This window comes from Nycticebus coucang, chromosome 17 (assembly GCF_027406575.1).
Source record: "Nycticebus coucang isolate mNycCou1 chromosome 17, mNycCou1.pri, whole genome shotgun sequence".
NCBI classification, from domain to species: Eukaryota; Metazoa; Chordata; class Mammalia; order Primates; family Lorisidae; genus Nycticebus; species Nycticebus coucang.
In genome coordinates this window covers 71,601,755-71,623,244 of record NC_069796.1, presented here as the reverse complement: position 1 = coordinate 71,623,244, position 21,490 = coordinate 71,601,755, and the positions used below count along the sequence as shown (strand labels likewise).

Here is a 21,490-nt window from a genome sequence, read left to right as displayed (position 1 = left end):
CACCTTCTTTTGTGTGTTGGAACCACCAGCATTCTATCTGTGCGGTTCATATGAATAATTTAGTACCTCCCTGAAGTTGTAGATTTCTTGCAGGTTACTATGCCCCTCTCTACCTACATTCTGTATCCTTAAAATAGAAAGCTCTTCTTAAAGTGAGAACAATGTAACCTAAATATTGTACCCTCATACTAATTTGAATAAAGTTAAAAAAAAATGGAAAAGCAAAAAAACAAAGAAATCTGTTCCTATCTCATGGGATTGTTTTCCGACTTGAATGAGATAATGCGTGTTAAGTATTACTGTTTAGCAAATATAAAGTACACAATAAAAACCGACTGTGAATGGTGACCGTGGACCTCTTCTTTTCTGCTTTCCCTCTCTTTATCCAACAGCCACTGCACTTCCTCTTTCCTTTCTTTTCTTTCTTTTTCTCCGTTTTCATCTGGTGTATAATATGTAGCCTTTCTATCCAGAAACGATTTTTCAGATAATAGTCTGTTAAGGTAAAAATATGCTGACCAGTGCCCAACGAACTCTGTAGCAGTCCACAAATATGGGCAAGAAAAAGACAGAAAATTTTATCCAGCCTTTAAGAACATCCTCAACCATGACTATCCTGAGTCAAGCCTGGCTGATCAACCAGCTTCCAGCAAAGCTGCAAGCGCACCAGTGGATTTCTCTATCAGAGCAGATGTTTAAATGCACCTATTATATATATGATAATACATATTCATAGTTTTTATTGACTTCCCATATTTGAAAATTTAGAGGTTAACATTGCAGGCATGGTTAAAAATAACCTAAATTGTCAGAAAATAAAACTAAATAAAGTTTGGGGTGGTGACAGTGACAAGGATGGATAACACGTTAATGTTCAAGATCTTACGAAAGAGACCAAAAAATATTATAGATAAGAGACAACCTCACATGCTATGGATTTCAAAATGGCCTCCAGCTATGTGCAGAAAATTCACCAGCCATTATCAGAAAGATTACAGATTATTTCTGTCTTTCCTCAAACCTTAAGTTATTAAAGTTTAAAATCCACTTGAGAACTTTTTGAAGGGTCGGTATGAAGGAGCCCCTCTCTCTGTTTAGTCTTTGTGGTTCTTCAGGACAAGGCAACGGTAACAATTGGAGCACATGGACCAGGAAAATGTCTGGGGAGGGAGCGGCAAGGCTGTTTCCATATTGGCCAGCCCACTCACAGCCTCGGCTGTCAACTGCGCTGCAACCTGCCACGCCATGACCGATGGCTCTTCTTTCAGGTCATTAAGGAGCGAGCGGGTGGTTTTGGAAGACCAGATGTGAAGGTGAAAAAAAGGACAGAAGCAGAGGCAATATGAAACAGAGCCTGGCGATCATTTCCAAACTCTTCCCTCCTCACACGAGTGCGGCCCCTTTTCTCTTGTTTGTTTTTAGACACTATTGTTTGCCCCACAGGCATCAAGCTGTGAGTATGTACAGGAGGGATTAGAATGAGACTGCATGTTGGAGGAAATAGAAATTAAAATTATACTTCTGTCGGTTTCAAATCAGGGATTGTTTCTCAAGGTCTCCCCAAACACTTAATTTCAAATGAGCTTTTATTTATTACTTCAAGAAAGGCCAAATGCATAATTTATCAGTGGCTTTCAGTCAATATACCGTTATACGCATGTTTCCCATGAGCCTTTGAGGAAAAATATGTTATGCTAATTCTATTAGTTGGGTACACAAGAGCTGTCGAAGAAAGTAAACAAGCTTTAAAAGGAGACACATGTGAACAAAGAAAGACCTGTCAACCTACTGTCCAGGGTCGAATTACCAGGAGAGCAGGGAGGTGTTAGACTTGTCTCATTATATATGCCCAGAATGTCTTTCCAAGTAGGACCTGAGACACCCAGCGGCTCTGCGTGGTGACTCAGGGTAAGGCGATGGCAGAGTGTGACTCCATGTGAGTCTGGGATGGGGCTTACCGGGTCTCCAGTGGCACGTTGCTGTTTAGCACCCAGCTGTCCTGAAGCTGAACGGACTCCGGTGTGGTGGCCAGGTCATTGGGTGCCGGGGCCGGGGCGTGGATCTGGCTCCGCCGGTTGGTCAGTGAGTTCCTGTTGAGGGAGTTGGCGGACGAGTGGTGATGGGACAGCGTGTGGTTGTGAGGGGGTGGGAGAGGGGGCCGCAGAGTTGACTGGCTGTGGTGGTTTGGAGGGCCTGAAAAGAGAGGAAGGAGAAACAGCCATCAGCATCTGCAGATTCCAGTCTCAGGCCCTTGGAGGAGGGCTTGGAACCCAGGTCCATGCGTTGACAATTGCTGAAAGCTACAAGCTACAGAGAGACAGATGAGATGGCAGAAAGTAGCCCACAGATAGTTACAATAGGCTTCAATTTGCCTTTATTCATGAACATCAGACAAAGAATAAGGAGATACCACTTTGGCAAAACCAGGTTGCTCAGTGCTGGGCAGAGGAATGACTTGAAACGTGTTAATACTGCGATGACAGTAACAGGGCATTCAAAGCTGGTCCTTGTTGTAACAAGTCCCATTGCATTTCTTGGTAAACCAGTATGATGTACACATTCTTTACAAAATATTTCATCTCTTAAAGGTAATAAGAATGCAGTACAAGCTAGGTGAGGGAGTAGCAAATTTAAACACCCGGAGGGGCCGTTCAGCAGGCGAGTACAGTGGGCCAACTTCAGACGGAGCTGGGCTGGGGAGGGGAGGGAATAGCCCTTGCTTAGCACCAGGCCAATTTGGGAATAAGTGAGGGCTCAAGGCAGCCATATCATCTAGTTTCTCTAGAAAAGCTGAAGATCTGGACTTTAAGATAAAATTTTCTATTTTTTAAAATGTTGACAACCCCAAATAAATATATGCGAGCTTGTGTGCACACACACATTTGTATATACATGTGTATTACGTATAAAATATACATATATATTTAAAAAAATAACTGAGAGCCAACAAAGCACCCCCGTGAGCATGCTCAGATCCATGGGTTGCTACCTTTTCTCCTCTGAGAGATGAACCCGGAGGGCTCTGTCTTCAGAGGTCAGGACAGATGTTTTTGAACTATGACCCTTACTCCAAACTGCACTTTTTTTTTTTTTTAAATAACAACATCTTCTGCAGGAAAAAAAATGAACAAAGGAAAACTCTCCCTCTATAAATATCCCCTTGTAAATATCACTATCTCTGACAACTCCACACAAGGTTTTCCTAGCAACCAATTCTCAATCTACGAAGTGAAATATTGTAAGCATAATGAAAATGAAAGTAGTTCACTATGCCACATAAGCCTATAATTTCGTGGGTTTTTTTTTTGCAGTTCTTGGCCAGGGCTGGGTTTGAACTCGCCACCTCCGGCATATGGGGCTGGCGCCCTACCCCTTTGAGCCACAGGTGCCGCCCTATAATTTCGTTTTAATGGATGCTGAAACATGACTTTTAATTTGTGTCCTTTGAGAAAGTTTATTTTTTGAAGCTTGCAGTCAGGGCTGGCAACTCACCGGGTGACTGCTGAGCCTACTCATTTTGGCCCCTGCCAACTTTTAAAATCCTCAGCCCCTGCTGTCCTGGCTTTAAGAAGTTGGCTCAAGTCATTTATACAAGCAATTTGACACAAATTTCAACTACTTGTCTCCTTATGTGGCCAGGGCTACATCTCCAAAAGGTGTAATCTACATTCTAGGGTTCCCGTGAGGGCTGTGGAAAAATTCTGAGTGAAAGACTGCACCTCAGGAAGATACCAGGTTTGGAGAGCGTCGTGACCGGCAGAGACCAGAAGGAAAAATACGGAGGAAACAATTCTCGAAGTTTGCGTCTCTGAGCTGAAATTACTGGAGATTTTTTATTTTTATTTTTTAATGTTCAGAAAAAGAGAACTAAAACTAAAACCCAGTGTGAAACGCCACTGTACAGTCGTGTGGATTTTAAATCGTGTCCTCCCAATGAACCTGCAATTCCTATTTTACATTATGCATCCGTGACATTTTAAATATATCTTTGGGGGAGTTTCATAGCTGTAGCAGGCTATTATATTTGCTGGCATTGTTGTCTGTCTAGTAATGTATTATTACATAGTTATTTAGCATTTCTCTGTCTTGTATTAGTGGAAAGCGGTGGGAAGAGGGGGTGAAATGATGTAATAATGATCCTTCAGATGCTATCGAAGCCCTTCGCACGCGGTTAATGAATTCTTGTGCCTTTCTTTCCCCCTCCTCTGCGCCCATCCAAGTGGTATCATTATTCCTTATTAGTTAGGTAATGACGAGACTTGCCCGGAGAAGACAAGGTGAGTCAGTGTACAAGTGAGAACCTGCCCTCCCCAGCCCCAAGCCTTAACTTTCCATCTCCCTCTGCCCGGGCCCCCACCCTCAGCTCTTCAGACCACACACTCTCCCAGAGTACAAAGAGGCCATGGGAAGGACGAAATTCCCTAAACGGGATTGCAGACCCTGCGGCTTCCTGCCCATTCACCCTGAGCTAAGTTCTCCTTGACCCCAGCTTGTGTGGTCCTGCTTTGTCCATCGGGTTCTGCGGGGGCAGAATCCCTGCGGCTGCCTGTGTGTTGATGATACGCAGGGGCGCTCCTCAGGGCGAGGGGAAGCACTGATGTGGGTGTTACGTGGTGTGTTCCAAATCAAATGGGTTATGAGTTTTCCAAAGAGAGGTCACGTTCCCTGTCTATTTCTCCTAAAGAGAAGGCCTAGCTTCCTGGGGGAGATGGAAGAATACTATAATAAATTCCCCACTCCCTCTGCTTTACTAGAGAGCAACGTGCTATTTAGCTGCAAATAAATCAAATTATCGATAGTAACGAAAACAGAAATTATCCAGCATCCTCAGTATTGGAAGCCATTCTCCTCATTACTGTTGTTCATTTCCATTGTGGCATTGATCACATTTGCTCATTTATCTATCTATCCAATAGTCGTGTTTTTCAGCTAGGCAGGAGATAGCAGGAAAAGATGATTACAATCAGGGGTGGTAAATGTTATCACGGGGTTGTATAAAAAGTGATGTGGAAACATCTAGAAGGGGCATTCAGCTGGGGGTTAGGGGATGAAAATGTAAAGAACTGGGTTCAAGGATTGAGCCTACCACTTCCTAGTTGTGTGAACCTGGGCGTCCTACTTCATTTCGTTAACTCTCAGCTTGCTCATCTGCCAAATGGTGAGAACAGCAGCTCTGAACTACCCGCTAGGGTTGCTGTGAAAGTTAGAGAGGAAGGAAGAATGTAAAGTGCTGAACATGCTGCCTGAGGGCGGCCGGGTTCCAAGAACTGTGTGCACAGAACACTTTTCAGTTCTTTCAGGGAGGAAAGGATGGGAAACACATGATTGCAAATCTCAAGGAGCCCAGATTTACATAGACCTTGTCTATATTGGCAGAAGTCGTAGACTGACAATTCTCCAGCAGAATATTATCAAAAATTTAGAAGTCAAGATTTTGTATAATGTTTCAGATGTCTAATATCTTTTGAAAGCAAACCAAGGTACTGAGTCTGTATCCTTACAATAAATGAGTAGTGCTGAATGCTTTTGGGTAGTTTATCTGGTTTGCCATCACCGTTAACAATCTTTGCTCTCTTAACCTAGCTGGATGTGTGCATTTATGTTCCTGACTCCATATGTTATGTGTCCGACTCCTAGCTTAACTCCAGGTACCCTCGTATTCAGCGTGGGTAATGCATCTCTGATACAAACACCCTTTCTATAACTGATGATCTCAAGCACTTTGCAGTTACCAGTTTTCATTAAAATCATCCAACGTACTTGCTGGGTGGGAAGGTTTTTCTACTTCAAAAATGCAAACAATGGCTGGCAACATGCTTTCTTGCTTTCCAAAGAGCCAAAATACATGAAAAACCCTTCTCCAAAGCAACAAACATCTTCAATCTACCGTGAAACACAAATGAATAAACCCAGCTTGATAAAGGAACCCTAAGGTTCACTGTGAGTTCTCTATATTTATTAGCTTTAATTAATGCACATATTAAGAATAGCACTTCTATCACATATATATGAAATCACATAATAATGCAATGTAACCACAAATAACTATGTAACATAATGCTAATATAGTATATCCACCTAATAAGGACGCTATTAGTATGTGAAAGGCAATTATCATTAAAATATTGGTGCTGATCTGTTATATTACACCTGATTCATATTGAGCTGAGAACCTGGACTTTATTTTTAGGTACTGTGTGGCTTTTCAGCTCAATATGAATCAGGTACAATATAACAGATCAGCACCAATATTTGAATGACAGTTGCCTTTCACCTACTAATAGCATCCTTATTAGGTGGATAAAGTGTATTAGCATTTATGTTACGTAGTTATTTGTAGTTACATTGCATTATTGTTTTCACTAATGTTTTATTGTTTCCTTTTACTGAAAGCTGGGGAAGGTACAGGTAACCTTCTAGAAAAGACAAGTGAATTGGTAGAGACGTTGTTTCCTGTATATTTAAAAACTAAGTCCTTAAGTGAGCACTACAGTTGTTCTGCTACCGATAATCTATGCCTCTGTTTGTAGATTTTCTGTAGGATAATTGTTGCCAATTGATTTTGCCAGGGAGGCCATTCACATAGTCTGTCCTTCCCAAATGCCTGTTGGTTGACGGCAGAAACTTAAGGAAAAAACCAAACCAAACCAAAACAGTGCCGCTTTGTTAGGTAACCATAGCAATTCCAACTAAGTTAGATGTGGCAACTTAAACATGCTGGAGTACCAGCTCCTGTGTTGACTACATAAGAGTTGCTCAAACAGCATGTGGAGACAACCGATGTCCACATTAAAATAACAACCGAAGAATTTTGAAGGGAGCTAAGGAAATAATGTTAACAGTTGGCTACTGTTGTTGCACGCTGCCTAAATAAACAGCTGGGGGAGGCATTTAGGTTGAGTCCGATACACTAAGGCAGCCTGGTCCTGTGCCACAGTCTTCATCATTGTCCCTTGCCATAGTCTTCATCAATTTTTCCTGGTGATTCAAAATGATACAATGTATGAAAGAAGAAAATAAAAGTAAGGGCCTGACTAACTGCTGATAAATTATTCATTCCTAGGGTGATTTTTGGTCTTGAAAAATATAAATCCCCTCAGACCCCAACACGATAAATTAACCACAAAAACACTGCCCTCTTCCATCGAGCCACCTTTTTGAAGCAAGTGACATCTTGATGGCAATTTAAAGATGCTAGAAGTGGGGATGGTGCTGTCAGAGACTTTGGAGCCTCTGGTTGATGAAAACTGGCAGCTGTTCAAATTTGACCTTGAATGAGAGCCAGGAGAATTAGGGGTGAGGATTTTTAAGAATAACAGCTTCTGGTGAGAACTAAGGACACATTCCGTTGGAGAATGCCAGGCTGGTGGTTGGCTTTGAAACCCTGCCCGACCACTTGCCAGGTGTGGGACCGTATCTGCATCTACATACATACCTACACATACCTGTACATATGAGGGCGCCAAAAAACGTCTGCACGTTTTAAGAAAGGAAAAACTACATTAAAATGGCAATGCTCAAGTCACGTTTGACTTCAGCAATTACAAGAAACAGAAGATACAATCTATGAGATAACAAATGTTATTGGTATAGAGTAAGTATATTACAATTTAAATAGTTTTTTTACTTTCTTAAAATGTGTCTACATTTTGGGGGGCATCTTCTGTATTTTTCTGGGTCTATTTCCTCATGGTTGTTAGGGGAGTCAAATCAGAATATGTCTATTAGAAACCCAACACAATTCTTGGCATACAGACAGCTATTAATAAATATTATTAGGACGTGCTATTATTTGGTATAATTAATCAGACTGGTAACAGTAATAGTAGCCACAGCAATTATGGCTCTGAGAAGGTGACTAGCACTTCCTGGGGTGCTGTCGGCCCCAGTGTCCCCAGATCTTTGAGATTGTAGCTTGTGGAGGGAGACATCCTTGGACCCCTCTGCCTTTCAATTCAGCCTGCAGAAGGGCAGAGGGACTAAGTGACAGGAGTATCAATACAGGGAGTTTCAAAAGCACATAAGAGCTCAAAAACGAAACTTGGAATTAAGAACTGTTCCATTTTCATAAATGAAATGAACAATGTTGATAAAAACCAAACAATAATACTGACCACAGCTACCATGAGTTAAGTTCTCCCTGTGTGTTTGGAACTGGGTCAGGTGCCTTAACTAAATGGTTTCAGTGTGTTCCCACTTACTCCTATGGGGCAGGTGACTTATCAGGCCCATTTTCCAGATCCAGTAAGTGAGGTTCAGGGAAGCTAAGTAAGGGACCCAAGGTCACACAGTTTAGTAAGTGGCAGAATTGATACTGGATACCAGGGTCTCTTCCCCTCCCAGCCATATTCAACCTCCCCTCCCCAGGCTGGAACGCAGAGGGCAGGAGCAGCACCCCTGCCCGCCAGACGTCCACTCAGCAAATGCAGAGGGAAAGTGGCTCAACTTGTTTCTTTGTGCATTTGCTTAAATGGCAGAATTGCGTCTTGCAAAAAATTGGAGGGAATCCCCTGCCTCCAAGCTCTGCATAGCTTCATGATGCTGTATGAATCAGGAGAAACAGGCCAGAACAGCCAGACTGCAGTGCAATCACTTTCCATACCTTCCCAAAGGCCCTCCCCAAACTCCTTCCTCAGTGGCCTGAGGGCTGAGCAGCAGTCAGGGCAGAACCAAGGGCACACTCTGCCCCAGCGTGTCTTGTCCTGCTCTGACCACAGGTGCTTTGCCAAACGTCTGGAGATGCAGGGAGGAAGGGAATGGGTCTAAATCCAGGCTCCTGTCATGTTTAACAGGATGTCTTTATTTGTCTAAATACTGGGCACTTTGGAAGCAGAGCTTGCTCCCTATTTACAGGAATGATCTCTTACCTAAGAAATGGAAACTTCGTTTTCATTACTGACCCACACATGGTATTGCTGGTGTTGTAGGGCGGTTGACCTATCTGCAGTATAATATTTCTAGGATCTAGTCACTGTCGTAGCAGGCTGCAGGTTCATTTCAGAGTGGAGGCTCCAGCTCTAGCCCATGCCTCTGGGCCTGGTTTGCGGACTCCTATTTTGGGGGCTGTCCTTGATAGAAGGGCCCCACTCAGCCTAAACAGAGGACCAGAGAAGGAAAGGGCTGTGCTCACTTATAAGGAATAATTTCTAGTTCTCTTGCTCACACACAAAATATATGACCTCAGCCAAAGACATTCCACGGGCATTTACAATGACCACATATCAACATCGCATGGCACAAACATGGGAATTACAGTCCTGAGGCACAATCATTTCTGGGCTTAGAAACCAAAGTTTGTCAGCGCTACCTATACTGAGAAAGCACTAGCGTTCCGAGGAACATCATAGATCATCTAAGAACAATAGCTCCCATTCAGTAAGCACCAGCTTGTGAAAAGCACTCTGTACATTTCATCTTATTTAAAACTTTCGATAACCTTCCAGTAGGTATCGTTCTCCCCCCCATTTTTTTTTTTGCAAATTTATTGTTTTATTGATATCTATAGGAAAGCGAGTGGTGACAAATACTCAAATATTTAAAGATGAGGAAACTGAGGTACAGAGAAGTTAAGTGATACAAGTCTCCCTCTTCCAATTTTGTATCCCTTGTATCTGACTGTAACCTATCTCTGCCTCTCCCGTGCTTGCGCTGCTGGTTGCCCGTGTCTGTTTTGTGACCCTTGGCACGTGGTTTGCGTTAGATCCTGTGCTCCTCCATGCAAAGTGTCTGTCTCTCCTGCCTTTACATCCCCAGCACAAGGCTACCGCTCCCAGTACAGAACTAGAGCTGAATGAATGAATGAAGGAACAAATGAAGGAATGAACAGGCAATTCATGTCTCTGAGGGGTCGTATGGAGGGTCTCCGTGGAGAGGGATCAGAGCAGATTTCTGCCTGTCTTTTGAGTGTTCCTGCTGATTGCTGGAATCCATGATGGGCCCTCCTTTACTGCCCTAATTCTTATTGTCCTCGGAGAGTCATTAGCAGGGAGACAGCCAGAGATACTGGGGGGAGGTGACTTGAACCCCTTTGTCTCTGTTCACTTTCTGGTTGTTTGCTCCTGGCTCTGCCTGACCATCTTCTCTTCTTCTTTAATTAACAGTGGTGGGTTTTGTTTGTTTGTTTATAGATACAATAAAATTCAGCTTTTTAAAGTATACATTTCAGTGTTTCTTGACTACATTCACTGAGACATGCAACTAATTTTAGAACTCGTTCATCACCCCCAAAGGGAATGCCAGACCCATCAGCAGTCACTCCCCAGCTTCTCCCCACTCCCATCTCCCCAGCCTCTGGCAAATGCTAAACTACTTTCTGTTCCTATGGATGTGCCTATTTGGGACATTTCATAGAAATGGTAATTCCTCCTGTTTTTTAGAACCACGACATCTGTCTGTAGCAGAGCTCCATTGGATCCAATCAGAGTTAGATCTCAGATGGGGCACCCTTTATAACACTTAAAAGTACCTTTCCCTGGCAACCTGAAGCCAGTTTTCCATGGGCACTTTTTTGGCTGGGGTCCTGCTGCTGTTGATAATTTGCAGATTTGTTAGGTGAGGGAATTCAAGAGCCAGTTGGATACCTGCAAGTCTGAGGGGGAGTCTGGAATTAGTTCTCGTGGGCTCTGGTGTGGCCATAGTCATAGCAGAGGGCCCTTTCTGCTCAGCTGCAGCCCAGCTGGGCTCAGGCAGAAACTCCACTGGGGAACAAGAAAGAAGGGGACTCTTGAATTGGGTGCTAAATCAGAAGCTGCGCTTTGTTTAAGAGCTGAATAGTGATTATGGGCCTGGGACCATCCCACCCACACAGGGCAAGTTCTCTTACAGGAAGAGTCAGAAAGGGATTTTAATCATAGATGCCACATCATTTTACCATGCCCCTATATTCATTCTTTGCTTACTTCAATCACCAGGAAAGTATTACTTGAGATCAATGTCAACTCTATTAGCTACTTTCTAAGTGACAAGGACAAAAAAAAAAAAAAAAGAAAGAAAGAAAAAAGAAAAAGACCACTCAAAATACTTGAGACGGACTCTTCTAAAGAGAAGATTTTATTGCAAAGTTACATCTGAGCAGTGCCTATCTGAGCATTTCAATAAATCTACATTACCCTAGGTATTTTGACATCCTCTGGGAGAGGAAAGTCTATCAGTAGAAAGTAATGATTTTGGGTTTTTCAATTGCCCTAAGGATCTTGATAATACTATTAAGACCCATGCGCTCCCTGTCGAGCAGTTTAGGAGTGAAATTATTAATATGCCCCGACGTTATGTTGATTGTTGTGCTCTAGCAGAAAATACTCTCTCTGTTATTTGAGCGGCATTATCACTTTCCTAAGCAAAGGATTGCATCAAAAATTTAAACTCCTCTCATTTCAGCTCATCACATAGCTTTTCAAGGACTTATTATAAAATAGGCTGGATGAAATCTGGATATTTCCCTACCCATGAAAGATAATATATTTTCTAAAGATTAGACTTTTTTTTTTTAAACCACACAGTGGAAGTCTCTTCCATCAAGAAGCTATTCTTTAGGTCTTTACTAGGTTTTCCTTGGGGTGTATTTCATTCTTTTTCTTTTCTTTTCTTTTTTTTTGAGATGTTCACAATGCTTTCCCCTGAAAATAGGAAGAGAATCAAAACAATGAGAAAATCTGATTTTGATTTCAGATGGAGCCTCTGATGATCAGAGTGACGGGACACACTCTGATCTACACCATTCGTTAATACCGAGTGTGACTGAAGCACACCAGTTAAATGGCAAGGACAGGAGAAAGGTGTCCAGAGCATTTTCACTTCAAAGCTTGGCAGAATTATTTACTATCTGGGTGACCTTTTTCCAAAATCTCTCCTGGTACATGTCTTATAGGGCAAGGGAACAAAAGTTTCTCCATACTATATAAACAGAAGTCAGTTGAATGTCAGACCTTGATGTGCAATCTGGTTTCAGGTCAAGTGACAGCTGATGGCAATGGGATCTAGAGGATGCTTTGCTGGAGACAGCTGCAGAAGCCCCTTCTGCCTTTGGAATACACATCCATACACACACGTGCGCGAGCAAGTAATACCCAAGAAGAAAAATATAGAGGGTGCTCCCCAAATACACACCCACACACACACACACGAGCAAGAAAAAAATATAGAAGTGCCCCCCCCAATACACACACACACACACGTATTTGAAGAGATGTTTTCTATATGTTACTTTTTGAAGTTGAATCAAAGGTACCATTACTGACCGAGTGCATATGGACGTGATACCCACATCTGTTTTACCCGCAACTCATGCACATTTTGGGAATGATTCATTTTACTTCTAAGTAAACTCTTACTTCCAAGATCTCTTAAAATGGGTATGCGTTTTTTTGTGCCCCATACTCAATATATACCAACAACAAAACAGGAATACAAGTCATGTTTGGGCATCTCTTGTAGTTGCAAAAGTCAAACCTGACTTGAATATTAAATTTTAAAACAGTATTTTCCTTTCTTAAAATGTGTATACATCTTTTTGGCACCCTCTGTAGTCGAGAGCTGCATGAAGAGGCATCCATTGCCCAGGGTCACATGGTCCCAGTACTGTCAGAGCGAGCACCCTTTGGAATTTGTTCATATTTGGCTACCTTCAAACTTGCCTTGGGGTTGCTTTTATCTCTCAGTGAAAGTAGATCTGATCTCTCAGTGCCCGTGGCCCTTTGCATGATCTGCAGGGGACAGTGAGCAGAAGTTCCCAGCTGCTGAGCAGGGACAGATGAGAACCGCCCAACCGTATGCACACACTGGAGAGCCAGCCCAGGATGCAGAAGACTTTTAGAAAAGCCTGGGCCAGTGGGAGGCCAGTGTGCCCTGCAGCTCCCAGTTTTGTCATGGAAGGAGGAATCAATGCTATTGGAACCCCTGGTTCTCCCTGCTCCATTGGTTTTTAAAAAGAAGATCTCTTCTTAGCCAGTGTTCATGATGTCGTTTCTAGGGCATTTTCAGTCTTGACGACATTGATCTCTCCAACTTTGCCTGGAGGACTTCTGGACTTAGACCACCAAAGTTTTGAAGTACTTGACCTCTGTATCCTGTTTCCTCCTCTGTAAAAGGAGTTCGTACTCGGTGAACAGATAAATGAGGTCGTGCATTCCAAGGGCTCTGGCAATGCGTTACAGTAAGAAGCACCCAGGAAATGTCAGTATTTGTTTGTTTTGCCTGAATAGGCTAATTCTTTGTTGAGATGGTGGAAAGAGGGATAACAAGGACCTGTGATTTAAAGATATTTATTTTGATGACTTGAAAGACTTTCTCTTGCCAGATACTTTTAAGGTAAATAGCACCATTAAGGATTAAGGGTCCCTTTTTCCTACTAATGAGTTATATGATGGTTCTAGGTATGACAGAATACCAAAATAATCAGAACACTTGTTTTTCACATTTGCAGCTTAAATACATTAAAATAAATCTATCTGATGATGGACAATTTGAAGTGCCTTATTGTAGCTTTTATCCCTGTGATTAATTCTTTTATTTATCAGTGCAAGGAAGGCCTGGGCTTTCTTGAGCACTGGTGGTTCTCTTTAGCATGAGACCCAATTTTGCATGAAAATCCTGTGATAAATTCAAGATTTTAAAGTTTCTTTGGCTCATTTATGAGCCATGCAGTTTGTTCCATCATTGCAGTCCACTGACGTCCTGAGTTGTCCATCACAGTTAGATAGTTTAAGTCATGAATTAGCAATTTGTTGCTAAGGGCTCCTTGGGTTACTGAAACATTCTAGTATTTTTCATCTAAAATGCGATCATTCTTAATCCCATAATGCAGAGAAGGAGTCATCTCTCACATGAAATAATCAGATTTGGTGGAGAAAACAATTTCCATTTCTAACACTGTCTATCTGACACTTTAATAGTCTGGAAACCTTCTTGATAAGATGATATTTGATCAGAGACCTGGAGGAAATAGGGACAGAGCCATTCTAATGTCTCAGGGAACAATGTTTCAGGCAGAAAGGAAAAGCAAGAATAAAGGCATTTTAAATCTGGGAGGTGAGTAAGGACTGTCCAGAATATTAGCGTAGGTTTGCCTTTTCCATTCAGCTTCAAGCCTAGTTCCTGAAGAAAATACTAAAGTAAATAAAAGGCCTTGACATGGACACTCGCTGGCCTCTGCCTGATTTGGGAACCATCCAAGCAGGCTTCTGCCGCAGGCCCTTTGCACTTGCTATATCCTTGGCCTGGGGATACAGATAATTAGGTAGTTCACTTTTCCAATAACTGCAGATCTTAGCTCAAATTCATCTTTTAAGATCTGCCTTCCAAGACAATTTCAGCTGTTTTATCCTCCTTACTTTGCTTTCTTTTTTCATCAAAGTGCGCATATTGACATCCTTTTCTTTCTTTCTTTTTTTGATTGTCTCTCCCCACTCTAATGTAAGCATCTTAAAGGCAACGATAATATTTTATTCTCATCTGAATCCCTGGCTCCTGAAACACTTGGTAAACACGATAAAATGTTTTTTGAAGTAATTAATTAATTAGTTAATTAATTCTACATTGGCAAGTATGGCGACGACAAAGAAGTTGGGAGGATAGTCCAACCTTCTAACAGAAGTTAAAGTATCTCGAAGGGGCTGGTCCGTGCTCTCACTTGAGACAAATCTCAAAAGCTTGAGCTCAAAAAAAGTTCAAGGAAAAGAAAAAATTACTGTGGGCTTCCTTGCCAAAACACAGCTCCATCTCACGCAAACCACAGCAATTTTTTCTCTTCCTACAGCAACCCAAACACGACAACAAACACCTCACAAGCAGAAATCCCTGTGGGACTAACGGGGCAGAGGCCTCCCACACACCTCCAGTGGGAATATACACATTTCACTTCCAAACTCTGACTAACAGGATCTCCTGTGGCTCTTTCTGCCACTGAAAATGTTCACTTTCCATCACAAATTCATTGTATTCAAAGAAGCTTTGCTAAGGCCTCTGACTCACCTCAGCAGGGTGAATCTTGATTCATCTATGTAGTTGGTGAGACAAAAAGCAATTGAAACGTGGCAAGGAAAAAGGATGCGGTTGCCAAGAGTTTGAAAATCAGAAACAAGATATGTGGAATTCTGCCTCCTTTAGGAAGCCTTTTCAGATTGGCTCCAGTGAAATCCAATGGCTTCCTCCACCCTATGCTGAGAGTAAGACGTTTCCTGATGTCTAATATTGGAGCTGATACCAACACGTTACATATCAAACAACTCTGTGTGGTCATATTTAGCCCACTAAATCTTCATAAGCCTCTCTGGCTTTTACATGGTATATAATTGGATAGAGTTTTCATTCTGTGAGTTTCATTTTGTACAGGGCCTAGCAGAGTCATATTCAAGCAGCCACTTGATAAAGTCTTTTATATTCTCGGAGAGGAATCTAAGAAAATGACAGTTCTCTCCACAAGATTCCTTTGCCTTCGCTGCAATTAAATTCCTTACCCAAGAGCAGCGACACACAGGGTGAGCTCACTCATGGCAAACCCCTCTCAATCATTTATTTGTTTATTCTTTCCTTCTTTCATGTCCTCACTTGTTCACACGTTTCCTCAGGCTGCAATCAATTATTGGGGACCTCAACCCGGATCTGAGAGCTTTTGGAGGTACAGAGTCCCCAGCCTGGAGGAAGATGAACAGACACGTACTCTGGTGACGTTTTTAGTAAGCCACAAAGATCACACCTTAACTTTTTTCCCTATTGTGGTTGTTACCTACCAAAGTCCCTTACTATTCCATGTATTTTTTTTAAATTTATTTTTTATTTCAAATTAACAGGAGGGTACAAATTCTTAGGTTACATTGTTCTCATTTCCAGGGTAAAGTTCCAGTTGTATGTATGTTTTTAATTCACGTTTCGGCTCATGTGTGAAAATTTTGCAAGGACCATTATGACATATTATTGCTCAGAAAAAAATTTCACATAGGCATATCAATAAACTCAGTCTGGATCTCTTAAGGCTGAGTTATTATTGTGTTGGGTCTACAGTCATGCACGTCCCAAGGTACCAGTTTTTTGCTAGCATACCATTTAACGGATGCGCCATAGCACACAGAGAAATTCACAAGAATGTTAATTATTACCTGCAGAGAGAAACCATAACATTTTGATCCATTTGTGCTTTCAACTGAACGTGGTATTTATCAACTGTCTTTTATGTTTAATTCTAGATAATAAAGCAAGGCAAATTGGAGTCCTTAATGAAGCACAAGGAATGTAGGTGCTATTTCTCTTTCTTTGCAAGTTCAGAGTCAGAATTCCTGCCCTGGGCTCTGAATTGCTGAGCGGAGTCTATATGGGAAAACATTAGGAGCCACATGACCCGCGGGCTACACTTTGCACACACCAAGTGGACATCTGGATTTATTAAGGGAAAATGGAAGTGGAGGGTGTGAGGTGGTTTCACCACTTGGGTTTCCAGTACTTGTTCAGTTCCCATCTATCTGCACATCTTCAAGCACTCTGAGAACCCTCCTGCCCATGCCATGGACAAAATAGTTGCCCATCACGTTTTTCCAGTTAAACACATGCTGTCTGACTCAAAGAAGAAAACGTAAACAGAACTAAGAAAAGCTGGAAAACACACTTTGTACTTGATTTCTTTTCTAAAAGAGTTAACTGACCACCAAGGTAAGAACTGTTTCATTGAGAAACAAAAAAATATGTCAGGTGCGGTGGCTCACGTCTGTAATCCTAGCACTCTGGGAGGCCGAGGCAGGTGGATGGCTTGAGCTCGTGAGTTTGAGACCAACCTGACAAAAAAGCAAGATTCCTGTCTGTACTAAAAACAGAAAAATGGAGGCAAGAGGATTGCTTGAGCCTAGGAGTTGGAGGTTGCTATGAGCTATGATGCCAGAGCACTCTCTCTACCCAGGGCAAGAGCTTGAGACTCTGTCTCAAAAAAAAAGAAAGAAATGAAAAAATAAAATAAATGACACAAAAGTAAACAGAAGTCACACATGACAAAAGAGTATCAGGCTAGAAACACACATTTGACAAACATGAAAGCTGACTAAAATACCATGCTGGAAACTGTCATACATTACTGATGGGGATGCAAAATGGTACTGCTCCCTGGACAACAGCTTGCCAACTTCACATTGTTACCCTTACCACGCCACTAATAATCCCAATCCTAGGTATTTACCCAGAGAAATGAAAACTTGATGTCTACCAAAAACAAAACAAAGACAAAAAACCCTGCACACGCAAATTTAAAGAAACTCTATTCATAATCACTGAAAAGCCAAAACAACTAGATGTCCTACAACAAGTGAAGGCACAAACAAGTACAGCGATTCACTCGATGGGATACTTCGCAGCAATGGTGATACACGCACCCACTCGGGTCCATCTCAAAGGTACCATGTTAAACAAAAATTAATTTCAAAAGTTACATCCTCTATATTTCTGTTTATATAGGGTCAGGTCAGACAATTACATCCCTCAGCGCATCTTACAAGAAGTGCTACATCCCTCAATTCCAATAGTCTCCTTTGAAGTCTTCTCTTTGGGAAGCTATGCACCAATACCAGTGCTTTGTCCACCCTAAGTTCTTGAATTTAATTGTCTGACCTCACACGATAACGGCTCTGATGGTCATTCCAGAAAAAGAGTTCCAAAATTGCTTTGAAGGGTGGACCACGCACTGGCATCAGTGCAGAGCTTCCCAAGGGGAGGATTTCGTTGGTGAGTGTAATGATATTCGGCCGTGAGGCATGAAGCATTGTTTCTAGGATGAATTCACAAATTTAATTGTCTGACCTCACAGGACATCCTCAAAAAGACAAAACTATAATGACTGAGAATATATCTGTGACTAGGGAGGGTTGAGTCTGGGGAGCACGGGACTGCAAATGGTAACACAAGGAAGTTTTGGGAGTAAAAGGGAAGTTCTGTGTTCCTGTGGTTGTGATGGTTACGGAAATCTAGCTGTGTGTTATAATTTATAGAACTGGACGCAGTAAAGCTAATTTCACTGTGTGTTAATTTTAAAAATATAATTAAACATTAAATCAAATACCATGATAAATACTACAAATAAGACAGAATTATTAGGGTCTGTGGAGAAAAGACTTGCTTTAGAGAGGGCAGAGAAGGTGAGACTCTTTGCTAAAAAACTAAACAAAAAACAAAAGGAGCAAATCACACCCCAGATTTGAAAATAAATTTCTAACATGTTCATGACATTCTCTGAAAAAAGCATACTGGAAAAAACAAAAACAGAATCAACCTCTGTGTGAAAGTCCTATTGGCATATCACTAATGGTTTTTGTATTTGAATTTATTTATATTTCCTGTTTGCTAAAGCTCATGTATGTATTGGCGGCTGGTTAAGAAACTGTACTGTGTAGCAAGGAGAAAGAGTGGGTTTGTGGCTTCTCTGAGGCTCCGCACAAACTGTACCCTTGTTGACACATTAACAGTACTACATTATTCATCGCAAGAAGATTATTAGTTGATAGGACACAAATTATAAAGCTTCACAAGCTGCTACACTTCTTGACTGCATACGAGGCAATTTTTCATTAATGGAGATGGAGAAGAGAAACTTGTTTGTCTTAGGAAATTTCCGACAGCAGAAAAGGGTCAGTTCTGAGTAGGAAAAAGTGCAGACTGACAAAAGAAGGAAAAAAGTTGTAAAGTTATTTTGAAAGTAAACCTAAGGGCTCAGCGACATAGGTAGAGACACAGAACATGAGCTGGGAGAAAGGGAGAGACGGTACCTGTTTTGTGGAATGCGGTGGCACAGCTCTGCATGCTGCCATGGGTTTACTGGAGAAAGGCCTTTAGGAATGTGTGGAATGCAAAATGCATAGCAGGTTGGCAGTTTATGTAGACATCTAAAATGACTTGGTCTGTTTTAAGTCCCTGGGTTGTGAATGTCAGTCACTAGCAAAGGCTTTCTCATCTTTTAGGGCTCAGATCCTCCTGGAATTCTCTGATGCACCACTACTCTGTTCCCCTGCAGGTGGAACTGACTTCTCTCCTTCACGACTTCCAGGAACCATGTGCAGACGCTACTTCCCCCCACCATTCCTATTCATCACTGTCCTTATCGCCTTGCATGAGAAGCTGAGCCCCAAGTCCAGGGTCTGCTACATGACTGGGGCTGGGGGGCAGCAATAACGGCTCATTAGATCAGTTTCCAATGGCAACAGCTTAACCTGGGAAAACAGGTGTGGTGTAATTAGCATAGCTCTGTGCACAGCTCCGGCACCTGTGACCCACATCAGTCCTGTCTGTCACAGCCCATGGGGACCCTAAATGATGGGTTGGGAACTCACAGAAAGGAGAGGGATGTACAGAAAAATGACACTGCCTGGGCTCACAATAGGGACTTTGGCTTACAAGGCGTATCCCAGGGTGCCCAGCAGGGCAGAATGTGAGAGCGTGAGGATTCTAACGAGGGTACCCGAGGCACTGACAACTCACAGCCAGTCATCCCTCGGAGGTTTCTCTTTCAGTCTGCAGAGCAGTCCACGTCCTGTTTCTTCCACCTTTGAGGGGAACACTCTTTCCCTGCCTCTGTCCTTGTCTCTTAGCTGTTCTGACCTTTCCCACAAACATTCCTGAGGACACAACTAAAGTGCCACCTACGTGGTATTGTTCTGTTGTTCCCCACCCCTCTTGTGCGTTTCCAGTCTTAGAGAAAAGTCAGTACAAACCACCTTCCTGCCTACCTGGGTGGTTCAAGAGCTGTGCACCCTGCACAGCCACCCTGCTGAAGGCAGGTTAGGCCAAGACTCCTCTGTTGCACTGGTCTCTGCTAGCTCACCGTGATGCTGGGCACACAAATGCCAGGCCCTGAAAAGCTTCCGTGGCACGAGCTGGAGTCAAGTTCCCCACCCTGCCAGGATCAGTGTCTTGAAGGAGAGAAGCCTTGCAGGAGGACAGGACGGTTCCAGCAATGTGGACCAGCCCAGAGTCAGACAGGCGGGTGCTGTCTTTGTCTTCCCTCCCAGGGATCACACTGCCAGTCTGGTTAATACCCAAAGGCTCTCAGCCGCTCTCATTGCTCCAGCCAAACTCCCCAGTCCCAGTTTCTTCCTCTGAAGCAGCCCTTTCTCCGGGTTACATCAGTGGCTAGACTCGGCCTCAGGTCTTGTTTTCCAGGGGGAGACAGCTCCCTTTCAGGTACTCTGCTTCTGAGTGACAACAGCAAACACGGATGTCTGCACTCCCACCAGGTTACATTTCAGTCATAAAATGTGAGATAGTTTGAAGCCAAACAATTTTAAAGAAAATTTCAAGAGAGAAAATGGAAATCATTCTCCTTCCAAGGGGAGGCAGGTCTGGTTTTCTGAGGTAAGTGAAATGCAATCGTTCCTCCCCATGACCCTGCCCCTTTCTCCTGTTGCTTAGAGATCAAACAATTAATGTGTTAGAAGTTCAAAACATTTGGAAGTTTATAACAGGATCTGATGTAATATTATGTGGGCAGATTTTACTCTTCTAGAAAACAGACTCTCTCAACCTAACCAAAGAATGTAGTCCAGGGTTAGAGTGTGTCAGGAGGACGGGGAATATTAGTTCCATTTCACCTGATTTCTGTAAACGATTTGATAATTCCAGATCAAGTGGCGCCTCCAATAAGGTAAAATCCCAGATGTCTTCAGCATGTTTAGACTTTTTGGTAAGTCTCCTTTTGTACTTTGTAAGTGTCAAATTCATTTTCAGACTTATTCATCAACAATACTGATGGTAAAGATTATAATAAAAATAGCTAAATTTTCTGAACACTTAGCCCTGCGAGGTTCCGTGTTAGAACTTTACATGGATGACTTACTGAATCATCACGATGACTGCTCATGGGCACCCAGTACACAGATCAGGAGACTGAGGTGTAGAGGGGTTAAGGAACTTGCATCAGGTGGGAAGTGAGAACCAGCCCAGGCCATTTGACCCTATGGCCCTGGCTCCTCATCATGGGAGGTCCTGGGTCATGAATATGTCATTACATATTATTCAGACACAGGTAGTGCAAATGAGTGAGTTTCCAGACAACCAAAACGTACTGTCTGCAAGTGTTTGATATTTTTATTTTAACCATGCTGTGTGAATATAATCATTCAAAACTGGAAGCTAAATTTGGCTGCATTTTAAAAGAGAGCATAATGAGCATAATTCAACATTTAATTGATGACTGAAAACCTATTAAGAGCAAACATAATTGTACTGTTCACTCATATAGCTATATAGCTCCTTTTGATTTATTCTCCTCCTTCCTTGAGGTCAGGCTGTCAATCTTCAGGCTGCTTCTGGGCCTGCCGTTCACAACATCACACACCTTCTCCATTTCTTCTGTTTATCTCTGAAGTTCTAGTTTATTTATTTTTTAAATATTAAATTTGTTAAAAATCACATGTTAACCAAGAACAAACAAGACTCTAGAGGGAGGCCTAACGAAGTATAGGGCAAAGACTTTCTAAGAGCCAATCTGAGAACTTAAGAGAGAGTTTTTAAAACTTATTTCTTGACT

General features: G+C 42.3%; 1 protein-coding gene across 12 annotated transcripts in view; it reads right to left on the bottom strand.

Annotated features, from left to right (window-relative positions):
- TENM2 (teneurin transmembrane protein 2) overlaps positions 1-21,490 on the bottom strand; it is a 1,234,499-nt gene that overhangs the window by 311,709 nt on the left and 901,300 nt on the right. For all 12 annotated transcript variants that reach the window (XM_053567520.1, XM_053567521.1, XM_053567522.1 and 9 more), the window contains one exon: positions 1,959-2,193. In XM_053567520.1, coding sequence (XP_053423495.1) covers positions 1,959-2,193 — 235 coding nt within the window. The remainder of the gene's footprint in view (positions 1-1,958; positions 2,194-21,490) is intronic.